At 37.4% G+C, this 11,223-nt stretch overlaps 1 protein-coding gene across 6 annotated transcripts; it reads right to left on the bottom strand.

The window, feature by feature from the left end:
* LOC111803485 (F-box protein At3g54460-like) lies at nt 1–10,883 on the bottom strand. 6 transcript variants are annotated; one of them, XR_002816381.1, is made up of 11 exons: nt 10,116–10,882; nt 6,886–8,982; nt 5,192–5,689; nt 4,903–5,116; nt 4,569–4,817; nt 4,433–4,492; nt 4,215–4,345; nt 2,741–2,855; nt 691–1,228; nt 515–551; nt 1–327 (listed from the first exon to the last, which is right to left on the bottom strand). XR_002816381.1 is itself a non-coding variant. In XM_023687911.1 (9 exons), the coding sequence occupies exons 1-9, from the start codon at nt 10,691–10,693 to the stop codon at nt 1,061–1,063; spliced, it is 4,110 nt and encodes a 1,369-aa protein (XP_023543679.1). In that variant the 5' UTR covers nt 10,694–10,882; the 3' UTR covers nt 4–1,060. The 6 variants fall into 6 exon arrangements, 4 of the variants coding, with proteins under 4 accessions (XP_023543679.1, XP_023543680.1, XP_023543682.1 ...); XR_002816382.1 differs by lacking the exon at nt 515–551; XM_023687911.1 differs by having other exon boundaries at nt 4–1,228.
* Nucleotides 10,884–11,223: the final 340 nt, after the last annotated feature.

Here is an 11,223-nt window from a genome sequence, read left to right as displayed (position 1 = left end):
TAATTGATCAAAGTGTGAATTCCATTTCATCATCATCACATCACAGTGTACACGAGTTGCAGTGATTATGACAAAAAGGTCAAGAAAAAATAGTTAGAAATCTAACTTCTCTTCACTCCTTTGTTAAAAGAAAGGGAGTAGAAAAGCACTAGCCCTGAGGTTATCCATTTCTATCCTTTCCTGTACCTAAAGATAATTCATGGTTACTTCTCAAGAATATAACAAGTTAGAGATATTAGCTTTCTTGTGATTTAGCTGGAAACCCCTCAATCCACCTTTCTTGGATGCTTGCCCTAATTTCAATCTCTTGCACACTGAATAAAGTAACTGAGAAGAAAGAAGATATGTCAGATTTTGTCAGGAACACAGCTAATTGATCAATATAATAAAGTTAAACGTAGGGCCTATCATAATTTTTTTACCCCTAATTAAATCAAAACAAAACTTGTGCCTATCCATTTGAAATAAAGGTTTTTTAAAATGGTAAATTGTGTAGAGATACTCTACAACATACATGGCATCTTTCATTCTCACACCAGCAGTATTACAACCTGCATCAATATACTTCAATGGCTTAGCCAATTTAGAAGAGCAGAACAAATGGTAACAAGTGTACAATTGGGATATGTTTCCCTCAAAAAAATGTGTGGGAGCAGCTCAAACAAATAAAAGTCTAATCTGAATTCGAACCTGACCCGCCCTCTGGCTACTAGCTCCAGGAAGGGCATCAAGCGAGGGAATTGCTATAACCTGCAGCTCTGTTGTTATCTCTGTCCAGCAGAAGCTACTGCACTGAATTATACACATTTTGCATATCTAAGTGTTTCTGAACCTAAGTAATCACCAGTAACACTATGCTGATTGAATTCTTCAGTCTTCAGCAATAACTTGAACTGACAACAAAATGAACGTACACCTACTTCTATTTCTTGACTTTATGAATAGCACTTGAGCCACTGCAGACCATTTGCTTCGGTTTTCCCTTCAAGTTGTAAAACTAATCTTAATATCATCCGTACACTAACAACAATAGGATATGTCAGAGAACTGCACTAAATAACTAAATGTTCTCGACATCCTTTTTTATCATAGGATTTGTCCTCACAAACTTGAGCTGAGAAAGATAATTGCTCCCAGCAAAATCATGCAATGAACGATGAGCTCGTGGCCCTTCATAATCAAGCTTGTCAAAGTCTTCCTTCATTAACCTTTTGCACTCATCAGTATCCTTCATTTGAAAGGGGAACAACAAATCAAGAAGAGAAAAGAGTAAATTGTGAGGCTTAAAGCATTAAAAGGAACCGCAAAAACTTGCAAGACGTGGAATGTTTCATAATGATCAATCATTTAAGGAGAAAAAACAACTATAGAATGCGCAAAAAAGAGTTAGAGAGGTATCAAGGATTAGAGAAGACAAGATAATGGACTTGATATGTAATATATACTGGAGTCAGGATTTTTTCTTTTTTTTTACATACCAAGGCAGATAAGGAAGTTAACTCTTACAAATGTAAGATTTTTTTTTATTGAACCCCACTGGCAAGGTAAATACCTTGAACATATTGAATAGAAAAATCCCCGATCAGCTGTTAGGATTCCCCTAACAAGAAAACACAAAACAGAACTATATTGCAATACCAAAGAGAAATTACAATATCAATAGCCTTTTGTGGGGCTATCCTATAAAACACCGACATTTGTAAAATGGCCAAATGTAAGTGTCGGGCACCGATACACTCTGACACGTTGTCGACACATGTTTGACACGTTTTGCATGTGCATGTTTTAATTATTTTTTTAATTTTCCGACACCATGGGGACATGCTTAGGCACAGTTGGGACGTGCAAAGACAACTAAAATACATCACGTAGAAACTCCCAAGATTTAAATTTTTTATGGCCGTGTAAAAGAAAGCCCAGTACCCAATTAAAGCCAAGTCCACTACACATTTAAGCCTTAAAATATTACGGTTTCTTTCCATCGTCTTCCAAACCTTCAATTCAAGATGCATCCACGACACACACACGCACAAAATAAAAATAAAATAAAAAGCTTCTTAGCCACTCATCAACAACGACAACTGACGACCATTGCCAGTTGTCATCAACCACTAGCGACCACCAGTGTAGAGGACAAAGAAGGGGGGAATACATAGTTTGTACAAGGTTTGCGTTTGATTCTACGTTGTATGGATATTGTTGATGTTGTTTGTATAAGACTTATTGGATATTGTTGATGTTGTTTTTTAATTGTTATCTTTTTAGTGAATTGTACGGATGTTCCTAGATGTTTAAAAGTAGAATTTTCCGTTAAATATATTAAATATTCATCACATGTCAAGATATACACATATATATAAATAATAGTAATAACAATAAATAATGTGTCTTATGTGTCGTATCCTACTTTTTTTGAAAATCGATGTGTTGTCATGCATGTGTTCGTGTCTGTGTCGTGTCAGCATGTCTGTTCCTGTGCTTCTAAGGGCTATCTCAAAGTCTCACATTAGATGATCCCAAAGTAATTGTTGGTTGTAAATATGTTAATGAGTTGTAAAATCATTGAATGATTTTATTTTATTCTTGTCGTGATCCTTTCCTTTTACGTATTCCATCTTTCTCCTGTATAAGTAACTATATATCTTACAATTAATATTTTTGGAATATAAACATTTTATTCCATTCAAATCTATATCCAAAGGAGGATCACTACTACTGCTAGTATTTCAAAAACATATACCTGCCGAAACTGTACCATTTGCTGCTCAATTGTTTCACGCATTACCAAGGTTTCAACATGAATAGGACGAATAGCACCCATCCGATGAGCACGACTAATAACTTGTTCCTCCATGCTAAAAAAGCATAATTGAGCGAGTTACTATAATTGAAAAAAATCATATATACTGAGTAGTTAAAAAGGAAAAATAGTAAAGCATGGATAAAATGGATTAGTTATTAATGCTTTATCTTCTGAGCAATCAGAGCAACGGCATATAAGTATTGATCTATTAGTCGGATTAAAAGTTCAAAATGCATGATGAACTAGAAAGATATGGGAAGGAAACCAAGATAGTATGAAAGGAAGGATGGAAAAAATATCATGAATTAGCCTGCTCCTCATATAGCATTCACATCTTCCAAATGAAAGCTAGAATAAATTACAATCTTTTAGACTAGGCGTAGGTTTTGTGTACATATTTTGACACAGCCACTCATGCCAAAGGGTTGACTAGCATTCAGCTTTTTTGCATGACAGATTTTATGTTGGGATTTGCAGATTTAACTTCCCCACAAAAAATATTACATCCTGTTTTAGTCACCGACTTTATACATATATGATATATACTTCTTTTTTTTTTTTTTTTTTTTTTTTTTTTTTTTTGNCTTGTGGCAGGAACAACAATTTCATATCAATTCACTCTAGAGCTTTAGGAGCTTATGCTTAAGACATAATGGACTACACAAAGAGACAATATCATGCAACATCATACCTATCCAAGACACCATCCTAATCTACTATGTACCCCTTGTTAAACTTATTTTCATTTTGCAAGGCAAACTCAGATTGCTAGGGGAGGCTTCCTTCGGGAAGGTCTGGATTCAGAGAAAAGGTCTTACTACTTACGCAGGTAACATTTTTTTATGGAACAAGCGCTGTGGTCTATAATTTATTGGAAACAAAAAGGGTGGCTAATGAATCTAATTCTCGTAGTACAAACTGATGTGTCAATAGATGGGTCGCTAAAAACCCTCAGGTGGTAGCATAAATAACAGCATGAGGAAACTCAACCAAGTAATTTAAGACCTATCTTTCAATGAAACCTCACTTCTAATGGTTGCTTCAAAGTTCAACACATGGACTCAACTAATCTTTCCTCCCATTGACCACATTTTCATTTAGCAAAACAGATTTGTCTACTCTTGAATTACAAAGAGGGACACACGCCCACTCAACTCTCTCTCAAACGGGTTGTCTTTTCTCTTAAGTTTGAAAAGTCTTGGTTTTCCTATATGAAGGGTTGTAGACTTGGAGTGACAGGACTCCCTACAGGAGGATGGATGGTAAGGCTTCTCTCTCATCAAAAATTCAGAGCCGCCAAGAGCATCTAAGATGGTGTAGAATTAGTTATCCTTTATTGTACAGTCCTGTAGGAAGGTTTAAGGGACATATCATCCATCAAACGACTTGAATCTAAAATGTTTTGTATTACCTTCTGTCCCAGATTGGCTCCATTAGAAAGACGTGAGTTACAAAGCTCAAATCAAGACCCAATGCAGCACTTCCATCCATCAAAAGCGCCATGCAGCTTGAATCATGCTGGAACATGGTCAATGACTTCATCTGCAAAGGTGAAACAGCATCGATTTACACCAGCATAATACCTATATGTCAACACACGTGTGAAAATTATAGAACTGAAGGACATACCTTATTACTAGCATGCATTGGACTATACATCCCAGCAAATTTGATGCCGGCAATGGCTAACTGGCCAAAGAGAAATGGTGTGAAGTACAGATCGTTGTAGAAAATTCCTGGAATTAAAAAGATAAAAAAAAACTACCTGTTGTTCAATGACGTGTATATGCTCAAGAAATTGAGAGAAAATAAGAACTTTCTCCCTGACTACTTCATGATCTGAAGCGATGGTTCTTGAGTGGTCAGTTTCCTGGAGTAATGTATCATCTTTGGGAAATGAAGAAGGAGGGATCAAAGCAATCTTATCATTTGCTTCGCCTAAAGCTTTCAATCTCTGAATGAGATATGCAACTTTACTACTGGACGTTGATTGCCAATCAGGATCCCAGTCATCCTGTAAATATCACACACCCTGATCAGATTTTGATCAAGTTAGAAAGCAAATATTTACAAGTAACTATTTCTCATAGTCAGCCTACTTGCTTATATGATGGTTGCAACTCAATCAGGTCTATGGGGACAGGCCACTTTGGGTTGGGATTTTCAGGCCGAGCTAAGGTTTCAAGAGTCTGCATCACATATAACTTACCACATCCAGGGAAAGTGCACCCCTCACTATCCAAAGCAACACAATCAAGGCACAAAAGATGCCTACAAGGTGCAATCACAGGTAACCGACACCATTCCCCACACCTATATATGTGAAAGCATTTTTTGATTAGTAAAATAAAACATTGTGAAAGAGTCACATGCAAAGTGAAATAATACCTAGCACAGTTCCCACCATAAAGGAGATTATATTTTATAAACGAATACTCTTGTGACATAGGATCCAAACCATCATCAACAAGAATATCCATGGTTTCTTGAATATCTTCACCAGCTTCTGTAACTTTAATATGTCCTGCCACACAGCAAGATAGTCTGATGTTCTTGATTGTTGTACTTCGAAATTTCCATTGTTTTGGATTCAGTAAACTTTCAACATGGGAAGGATCATTCCAGTCTGCCATTAATATATTACGCCGCACCGTAACTACAAGCTCATTGTAAGTCCGAGCATGCTCTTCTGTAAAATTTAGGTATGTTACTTTCTTGATGCAAGGTGGGATTGATAGCAAATCTGCCTTTCTTGCACTGATCATACACCTACGAAGTAAGTTCAACAAAAGTAACCTTCCTTCCTCCATCTCTGCTTCAAAGGGTCTGAGAATACCAGCCTCCCATGACTTATGATTCTGACCATAGGCTTCTTCATGAAGAAACCTAAGNAAGAGAAATGGTGTGAAGTACAGATCGTTGTAGAAAATTCCTGGAATTAAAAAGATAAAAAAAAACTACCTGTTGTTCAATGACGTGTATATGCTCAAGAAATTGAGAGAAAATAAGAACTTTCTCCCTGACTACTTCATGATCTGAAGCGATGGTTCTTGAGTGGTCAGTTTCCTGGAGTAATGTATCATCTTTGGGAAATGAAGAAGGAGGGATCAAAGCAATCTTATCATTTGCTTCGCCTAAAGCTTTCAATCTCTGAATGAGATATGCAACTTTACTACTGGACGTTGATTGCCAATCAGGATCCCAGTCATCCTGTAAATATCACACACCCTGATCAGATTTTGATCAAGTTAGAAAGCAAATATTTACAAGTAACTATTTCTCATAGTCAGCCTACTTGCTTATATGATGGTTGCAACTCAATCAGGTCTATGGGGACAGGCCACTTTGGGTTGGGATTTTCAGGCCGAGCTAAGGTTTCAAGAGTCTGCATCACATATAACTTACCACATCCAGGGAAAGTGCACCCCTCACTATCCAAAGCAACACAATCAAGGCACAAAAGATGCCTACAAGGTGCAATCACAGGTAACCGACACCATTCCCCACACCTATATATGTGAAAGCATTTTTTGATTAGTAAAATAAAACATTGTGAAAGAGTCACATGCAAAGTGAAATAATACCTAGCACAGTTCCCACCATAAAGGAGATTATATTTTATAAACGAATACTCTTGTGACATAGGATCCAAACCATCATCAACAAGAATATCCATGGTTTCTTGAATATCTTCACCAGCTTCTGTAACTTTAATATGTCCTGCCACACAGCAAGATAGTCTGATGTTCTTGATTGTTGTACTTCGAAATTTCCATTGTTTTGGATTCAGTAAACTTTCAACATGGGAAGGATCATTCCAGTCTGCCATTAATATATTACGCCGCACCGTAACTACAAGCTCATTGTAAGTCCGAGCATGCTCTTCTGTAAAATTTAGGTATGTTACTTTCTTGATGCAAGGTGGGATTGATAGCAAATCTGCCTTTCTTGCACTGATCATACACCTACGAAGTAAGTTCAACAAAAGTAACCTTCCTTCCTCCATCTCTGCTTCAAAGGGTCTGAGAATACCAGCCTCCCATGACTTATGATTCTGACCATAGGCTTCTTCATGAAGAAACCTAAGTAATGGTTGAAGATGTGAAAGCTGACTATTAGGTGTGTTAGGAGTTGGAGTTCCTGTTAGTATCCAGCGATTTGAAGATACCAATGAAATAGCCATTTGCAACTTGTTTGTCAAGTTAAGACTAGAGCCAAGGGTGTGTCCTTCATCTAAAATGACCCTATGCCAATGCACTTGCATTAATATACTTCTCTTCCGTGGTCCCCATTCTGCACTTAACCGACTAAATGTGGTGATAACAACATCATAATCCCATGCTAAACAATGTGCAGATGGTTTTTTATGATCAGTCCATACATAAACCATTAACTGACCAGGTCTGACATGTTTTTGGATTTGAGTCTTCCAGTGATCAACTAGATTTGATGGAACAACGATAAGGGTTGCTCTTGATAAATATAACCTAACTGAATCTAGTGGAGCACTCAATGCAGATCTCAAAGCAGCAACATCAAATGCCAAGTTGTGAAGATTATGCGGATAGTACCATCTGATAGTGCCTTTTTCCATTTTCCTTACTAAACCAAATGCTTCAAATATTTGATGAAAACCTCGGGCATCACCACCAGGAACTACAGAAGATGTTAATATAGGACTTCTTAAACCAGTTCTTTCCATTTCTGAAACTTTTTCAGCGGTAAGACTAGAAAGCCAATTCAAGGCTCTCTTTGTTCCAGAATTTATCAGTGCACTGTTTTCCTTGAGCACACTGGTGAAGAACGAAATATTCTTCTCCTCTCCTCCAGAAGTTTCTTTGCTGTAGAATCCTGGAATATTAGTAATTGGACGGCATTGGTCATAAGACTCTTCTGGAACACTGCAACTTTGGTAAAAAGGATCAGTATTCATACTACAAAACCAAGCTGCACTAGCATCAGATGCAGAAGTTTCTGCAAGCTTCCGCCACTTGTGACAAGCATCACACTGAACCCATGTGTCCTTATATTCAAGTTTATCTGCTGCGGTCATCCCAGGCACCTCAAAGTTGCTTGTGAATCCATTCAACACATCATCTCTCTTTGTCCCAGCAGCAAACTTCCTTGTCCACGTCCTGGTTGACTTTTTACCAGTATTTGGTTCTTTGGAAAGGCTAGACACTCCTTCATATGTGAACAGAAGATTTCTCTTGATAGTACTCAAGCTTCTAGTGCATCGAACCATATGAACATCTTTTGCATAGTCTGCAGATGATGGAGACCTCAGATCATTGCCAGCACATAAATCATTAGTTGCTGTATGTCTGTCAACCAAGGCTGTCAGCCTTGCCCTTTTAGGTGTATGAAATGCTAAGTTCTCAAATCCTTTCAGAGAACTAAAATCCATAGCTTTCTTCACCAGGCAATGGTTGCTGCTAGAACTATTTTTACTGCTAACCTCATAGTAACCACATTTGCGATTGCCATTATGTGTGCACCAAATAATTTTTACTCCAGCTGGTGGTTCTGCTATTGTCCCCTGAGTCTTTAAGATAAGGGACAGAGCAGTTATTGTCTTTCCTAAGCCAGGTTCATCACAAAAAAGCCCCCCACGAAAGTCAGAGATAGCTGGGGCCCCCCCAGTCACTATTTCACCAGTAACAGTATTTATGTGGAAAGATAAACCATCTTCTGCTGAAAAAGGTACATATAAAGGATGGTAAAACACTTCAACATTCCTCTCACGGTGTAACATCCATTCAACAGCTGCCTGTTGATGAGGATACAATTTTAGTTTCATGCATGGCATGATTGATGCAGCTAAGGATTTCAGATAGCGGCAAGTTGAGGCAACCCGAATAAGATCCAAGGGGCAAAGAGCTTTCAGTATATTAATTAGAATGTCATCTGATATGTCCCAAATACCTGATTGAGTATGATCATCCTCTGGTTTCATTCTTGTATGGTCAGATTTGCTTGACTTAACAATACTAGGTAAGCTCCTAAATATTTCATGAAGTTCAAAAAGCCTTTTATTTGGAGAACCTTCAGAACTAGTGTGCAATTTGCAATTGTGGACATGACATTCTGCGAGATTCCACACGCTCTTCCTAACCGTGTCTGCATCTCGCAAATAGTCTTCTCCAACAATTATAGAGCTTCTCTCTTGCCATTCACAGCTGAAATTATATAACAATAAACTTAAAAACATTTCGTATAAAACCAAATTACATTAAAGATAAAAATAAAAGAATAAGATTGCTAAAAGAAATATAGACCTCTCTCTCCATTTACAGCTGCAACTACATACCACCATAAACTTTGTGTGAAAACAAAGTCCATTAAAACCAAAGCTATTAAAAGAATTAGGAGTAGTAGATCCCACTTAACAGAGGAAAAAACAAACAAATAAGAACAAATGCACAGCTACAGATTACAACTTAAACCCAATCTTGTAAAACTAAAAACAAAATCATATTTTTGAACTGTTTGGTCTCTAAAACAAATAAGGTGCCAAAACAATTATTCAAAAATAAATAAGGGACTAAACCATCAAGCACTTTCGAGCTCATATTTAAAGAGATCCTTTCATCCCTTTCCTTTCAAGAACTCAAACACTAGGGCAATATCCATGGACCCTATCTCCTTTAAATTTAAGAACTTTTCATAATAATACCACTCATTTATAAGTACCTTTCGAATCGGTTCAAGCATGAAAGAAGGTCTGGTTTCTCCATCATATAAAGGCTACAAGAATATTAGAGAGTGGAACAAATTGTTTCTTTGGGTCTCAATAGAAAGGAGCCGTTGATAGAGAAGATTAATATGAAATAAAATTGGAAGAAGAATTTTTTTTTTTTTTTTTTTTTACCAAATAAGAACTGTGAAGCCGGAGTAGATGGAGATGAAAGCTCGAAATAACCAAAAACTTTACTTTTTTCACCTATATCAGCATGTGCTGTCTATACCTTTTATGAGGGGATTATATGGCTTTGTGGAAAAGTTAAAACCCATATCAGCCTTCTAAGCACTTTCAAGTAGCTATATAATGCATAGAGGTTTCTTGATTGGTAGATGAAAAAAAATGTCATTTATGTTTGGTTTTAAGTTAACATACTCTAGTTCTTTGGTAGGACAAAGATTTTTGGAACGTTAATCTGATTATTCAAAAAAAAAGAAACAAAAGCAGTAGCCAGTCAAAGTCCTCGCTAACAGTTACAAATAAGTTGTGTCGATGAAAGTCACTGAAAAATACTAATCCAAATTCTAATCCAACCCCAAAAAATTGAATAAAACTAAAGCAATTCATCACCTTAAATGCCGAAATAGCGCACCAGCAACCGTCTTAGATCTTGGAAACTGCCAACCAGACCACAATTCAATGGGAAGATGAACATCAACCAACAACACAACCCTGGCCTCCTCATAGACACCAATGTCAACGAAAATCACCTGCGCGTCAATCTTCAAACACTTATGCACTACCAGAGCGTGAATTTGATGCACAGCGCTCATACTGCCATTAACCATCCCCATCCTATTCGTCCTCTTCTTCCTCGAGCTCCTACTTCCCCTCCCAGAAACCTCCCGCTTCGGAGTAAAATCTCCCGTCTCCATCGAACCAGTTCCGTCTCCGCCTACCATCCCCCCACATTGCTCGGAATCTTGACGCGAAACCCCGCCCTTCGATAGCGGTTTGGGGTTTACCTCGATCGGAGAAAGAACGACACCGTTTTCTGAAGTGAAATAAACATCAGAAATCTCATCGGAAACATAACAACGCGTACCTGGACGTAGAGCATTCGCCAGTTCGGATTGCGGTGAAGGGACGGCCAAAACCACACACAAGAAGCCGCAGAGCTTGTAGTCAGAGAAGTCGTGGTCGTCCATTGGAGGAGCTTGGATTGAAGTAATTCCGGAGATTGAGTGAACGAAGATTGGAGATTGCTAGAGAGTAGAGCAGGGGCATACATTGCTCGGAGCGAAGACCGCCATAAGAGCGGTTTTCAAAGCTTCTGCAGCAGCCTTTTGTTTTCACTTTCCCTTTCCCTTTCCCTTTCCCTTCCCCTTCCCTGAATTTCACTGGGTATGGACGTGGGCCCGCTCTGGAAACTGGATAATAATAATATATTATTTTTTTTTTATGTTTAATAACTTTAATTACATATTTTTACCTTATTGTCTTGTAATAGATTATTATTATTATTATTATTATTATTTTGTTAAGGGTTGAATTAGATAATAAATCAGAACATTTAATTTATAACTCTGACTACATTTATGAAATGATGAATTAAACGAGAGGTGGTTAATGTTATTTCAATTACATTTAATTAAGATTTATAATTTAATTTCCTTTTTGAAAAATTATATTTTTTTAGACACACCTAATTGTTTGGATATTAAGAAATTCAATATGG

The sequence above is a fragment of the Cucurbita pepo genome, chromosome LG10, assembly GCF_002806865.2.
Source record: "Cucurbita pepo subsp. pepo cultivar mu-cu-16 chromosome LG10, ASM280686v2, whole genome shotgun sequence".
Lineage (NCBI taxonomy): Eukaryota > Viridiplantae > Streptophyta > Magnoliopsida > Cucurbitales > Cucurbitaceae > Cucurbita > Cucurbita pepo.
This window is presented reverse-complemented; position numbering and strand designations above follow the sequence as displayed.

What these genes read in the sequence shown, in the direction of transcription:
- LOC111803485 (XM_023687912.1), bottom strand. Translation starts at nt 10,693, where the DNA reads ATGGACGACCACGACTTCTCTGACTACAAGCTCTGCGGCTTCTTGTGT. An exon ending in TATGGTGGGAACTGTGCTAG is followed by an intron (nt 6,313 to 6,387) that starts GTATTATTTCAC and finishes TCACATATATAG; the next exon opens with GTGTGGGGAATGGTGTCGGT. An exon ending in TACACGTCATTGAACAACAG is followed by an intron (nt 4,493 to 5,764) that starts GTAGTTTTTTTT and finishes CTCTTTGGCCAG; the next exon opens with TTAGCCATTGCCGGCATCAA.